Genomic DNA, 3,922 nt, shown 5'->3' with positions numbered 1-3,922 from the left:
GTGGCCCCTCTCTGCTCTTGGCCCCATAGCAGCTGCACCCCCTGCACCTATGGTAGCTACACCCCTGTATAACACATGTAACTGTGACAGGGAAGGTGGCCCCTCTCTGCTCTGGGCCCCATAGCAGTTGCACCCCCTGCACCTATAGGAGCTACACCCTGTAGATAACACATGTAACTGTGACAGGAATGGTGGCCCCTCTCAGCTCTGGGCCCCATAGCAGCTTTACTACTTGCACCTATGGTAGTTACACCCCTGTATATACACCCCCTGCACCTATGGTAGCTACATCCCTAAATATAACACGTGTGACAGGGAAGGTGGCCCCTCTCAGCTCTGGGCCCATAGCAGCTGCATTCCTGCACCTATGGTAGCTAAACCCTGTATATAACACATGTAACTGTGACAGGGAAGGTGGCCCCTCTCAGCTCTGGGCCCCATAGCAGCTGCACCCCCTGCACCTATGGTAGTTACCCCCTTGATCAAATGTTCAAATGCTAATATCCTTAGCTACTAAAAATAAGTTACATAAATAGCATTTTGTGACCTCTTTGCGTGCCAGCTGCTTTTACTTCCGCCCTGCACACTCCTTCATACCCGATCACTTGGTTTATTGTCCGTCTGATACCATTCATTCTTTATCAATTGAACACTCAAATTTTCCTGCTCGCTCTTGGACCTCACCGGCAGGTAGCCAAACATGTCCATTGCTTGCTTGCAGCTCTGTTGAATCTGATTTACCAAGTCAAAGTCCAGAACAGTTCTCCACCGCTGGTTAACCTTTGAGGACATTTTTGAGAAAGTCATGAAACCATGTTTATCTTTAATCTCCTCATGGGTAACATTGTAAATCCATTGTTTGAGCTCTTTAGTCAGAGGAAGCCCGGAGAACTTGTAAATTTGCTGCAGACTCTGGACCGGATCGCTGGTCAAGTCCTCATGACGTATGGCCATATAGCGCCCTTGCAAGCTCTGAGATGTTCTGGCCAGTTTATTAATGGCCACCTGGGACTTGCAAATCTTTTCCATGACCATATTGGCCGTTATGTTAGTTGTGGTGACATTTATTTCATTCCTTAGAACTATCTTGTCCTCAATTCGGAGAGAGAAGGATCTCCTGGACAAGGTAACAGCTCGAGGGTCCCTCACGAGGTGAATAATCCGCAGATCAAGGGCCGGGTCTCGAAAAAGGGGAAGTAGAACAGAGAGATCCAGGATCCGTACTGTTTTCATCACCACATGACTGTATGTCCGACAGATCTCCGCCATTTTATTAAGGGAAGTGTTTCTACAACGTTGGAAACAGGTAAGGCGATCGTAGCCTTCAGAGGGGATAAAGGCCGAGCAAGCTGGAAGGGTACAGAGAGCCTTACTTTCTGCAAAGAAACGAAACTCCGAAACACGCTTTCCACCATTGGGAAGATACTGCCGGAGAGGTGACACATCGCAGGTGAAGAGAGAACGCAGGAGATCTCTCACTGGATAATGCAGCAGCTCCGCACTCTCTTGTTGAAACCTCATCCAGGTGGGATGTCCAGGCTCAAACAGGTAAAAGACGTCACCATGGTGGTTAAAGATCTGCCCAAGGAAAGAAGAGCCGGATCTCCAAGAGGAAACGACCAGGACATGGACATTGTCCCTCTTCTGAGAGGCAGACCTGGAGTAGGAGTATGAGGGAGGTTTGCTGGAGAGAATTTGAGAGAGATAAAGAATAGATAGGGACATAAAAAGTAGTAAGAATATTAACTTCAGATGTAGGGACATCATCAGGTAGAACCTAGGAATCATAGAAAGAAGAGACATAGGAGCAGTGATCGGAGAAGTTAAATCATTAGCAAGTGATGGAAGGTTAAAATGAAAACCATCCAAAAATGAGAAAGAATAACGAAGGTAAAAAGATAAGCAGAGACCCAGAAACTGAAACAGAAGAAGAAAATTTGGGATAAGAAAAAATACAGAGAAGAAAAAAGTTAGTAAACAATTCACAGCAAACAAATTATTCTATGGTGTCACAAAAAGCGTAATACAATAATATTACAGCAAGAGACAACTATGAGCCGTCTAAACATTAGTGAGGAGAGCAAATATTGTACCTTCCTTGTTCTCGGTGACACTGCTTCTGATGTGATCATCTCTTGTAGGCTCTTGAGGAAGTGAAGTGTGTTGGCCATAAATCAAGGTTAAAGTTTTTCATTAATGAAAGGGGGCAATTAATAAATCAATAACAGATTAAACTGCATGTTATCATGGCTTAGTAGTACACAAGTTTATTTTAATGTCTACAATCTTTTATAATGTATTAGATTTGGAAGTGAGAGGTGGGCTCGGGGATACATATAACTTAATGAATGTATTTCTGCAAGTCTGCTGTGGTGGAACTCCCTATCGCATGTGCTATACCTCATCTTGGTACACAATCTATACTCCTATACCTCATCATGGTACACAATCTATACTCCTATACCTCATCTTGGTACGCAATCTATACTCCTATACCTCATTATGGTACACAATCTATACTCCTATACCTCATCACGGTACACAATCTATACTCCTATACCTCATCATGGTACATAATCTATACTCCTATACCTCATCTTGGTACACAATCTATACTCCTATGCCTCATCACGGTACACAATCTATACTCCTATACCTCATCATGGTACACAATCTATACTCCTATACCTCATCACGGTACACAATCTATACTCCTATACCTCATCACGGTACACAATTTATACTCCTATACCTCATCACGGTACACAATGTATACTCCTATACCTCATCACGTTACACAATCTATACTCCTATACCTCATCACGGTACACAATCTATACTCCTATGCCTCATCACGGTACATAATCTATAATCCTATACCTCATCTTGGTACACAATCTATACTCCTATACCTCATCATTACACAATCTATACTATACCTCATCATGGTACGCAATCTATACTCCTATACCTCATCTTGGTACGCAATCTATACTGCTATACCTCATCATGGTACGCAATCTACACTCCTATACCTCATCATGGTACGCAATCTATACTCCTATACCTCATCTTGGTACGCAATCTATACTCCTATACCTCATCTTGGTACGCAATCTATACTCCTATACCTCATCACGGTACACAATCTATACTCCTATACCTCATCATGGTACACAATCTATACTCCTATACCTCATCACGGTACACAATCTATACTCCTATACCTCATCACGGTACACAATCTATACTCCTATACCTCATCATGGTACACAATCTATACTCCTATACCTCATCATGGTACACAATCTATACTCCTAAACCTCATCACGGTACACAATGTATACTCCTATACCTCATCACGGTACACAATCTATACTCCTATACCTCATCACGATACACAATCTATACTCCTATACCTCATCACGGTACACAATCTATACTCCTATACCTCATCACGGTACACAATCTATACTCCTATACCTCATCACGGTACACAATCTATACTCCTATACCTCATCTTGGTACACAATCTATACTCCTATACCTCATCTTGGTACACAATCTATACTCCTATACCTCATCACGCTACACAATGTATACTCCTATACCTCATCACGGTACACAATCTATACTCCTATACCTCATAACGGTACACAATCTATACTCCTATACCTCATCTTGGTACACAATGTATACTCCTATACCTCATCTTGGTACACAATCTATACTCCTATACCTCATCACGCTACACAATGTATACTCCTATACCTCATCATGGTACACAATCTATACTCCTATATCTTATCATGGTACACAATCTATACTCCTATACCTCATCATGGTACACAATCTATACTCCTATACCTCATCATTGTACACAATCTATACTCCTATACCTCATCATGGTACACAATCTATA

The 3,922-nt window shown here is 42.4% G+C and overlaps 1 protein-coding gene across 1 annotated transcript; it reads right to left on the bottom strand.

Annotated features, from left to right (window-relative positions):
- Nucleotides 1-591: 591 nt before the first annotated feature.
- Nucleotides 592-1,764, bottom strand: LOC146036986 (carbohydrate sulfotransferase 4-like). Its single transcript, XM_083160811.1, has one exon. It carries the CDS (start codon nt 1,762-1,764, stop codon nt 592-594), a length of 1,173 nt encoding a protein of 390 aa, XP_083016937.1.
- Between the last annotated feature and the right edge of the window lie 2,158 nt (nt 1,765-3,922).

This window comes from Crinia signifera, chromosome 9 (genome assembly GCF_055691185.1).
Source record: "Crinia signifera chromosome 9, ASM5569118v1, whole genome shotgun sequence".
In the NCBI taxonomy this organism is placed as follows: Eukaryota; Metazoa; Chordata; class Amphibia; order Anura; family Myobatrachidae; genus Crinia; species Crinia signifera.
This window is presented reverse-complemented; position numbering and strand designations above follow the sequence as displayed.

Bases quoted from the DNA above. Each gene is read 5' to 3' on its own strand.
- LOC146036986 (XM_083160811.1), bottom strand. From the start codon at position 1,764: ATGTCCCTACATCTGAAGTTAATATTCTTACTACTTTTTATGTCCCTA.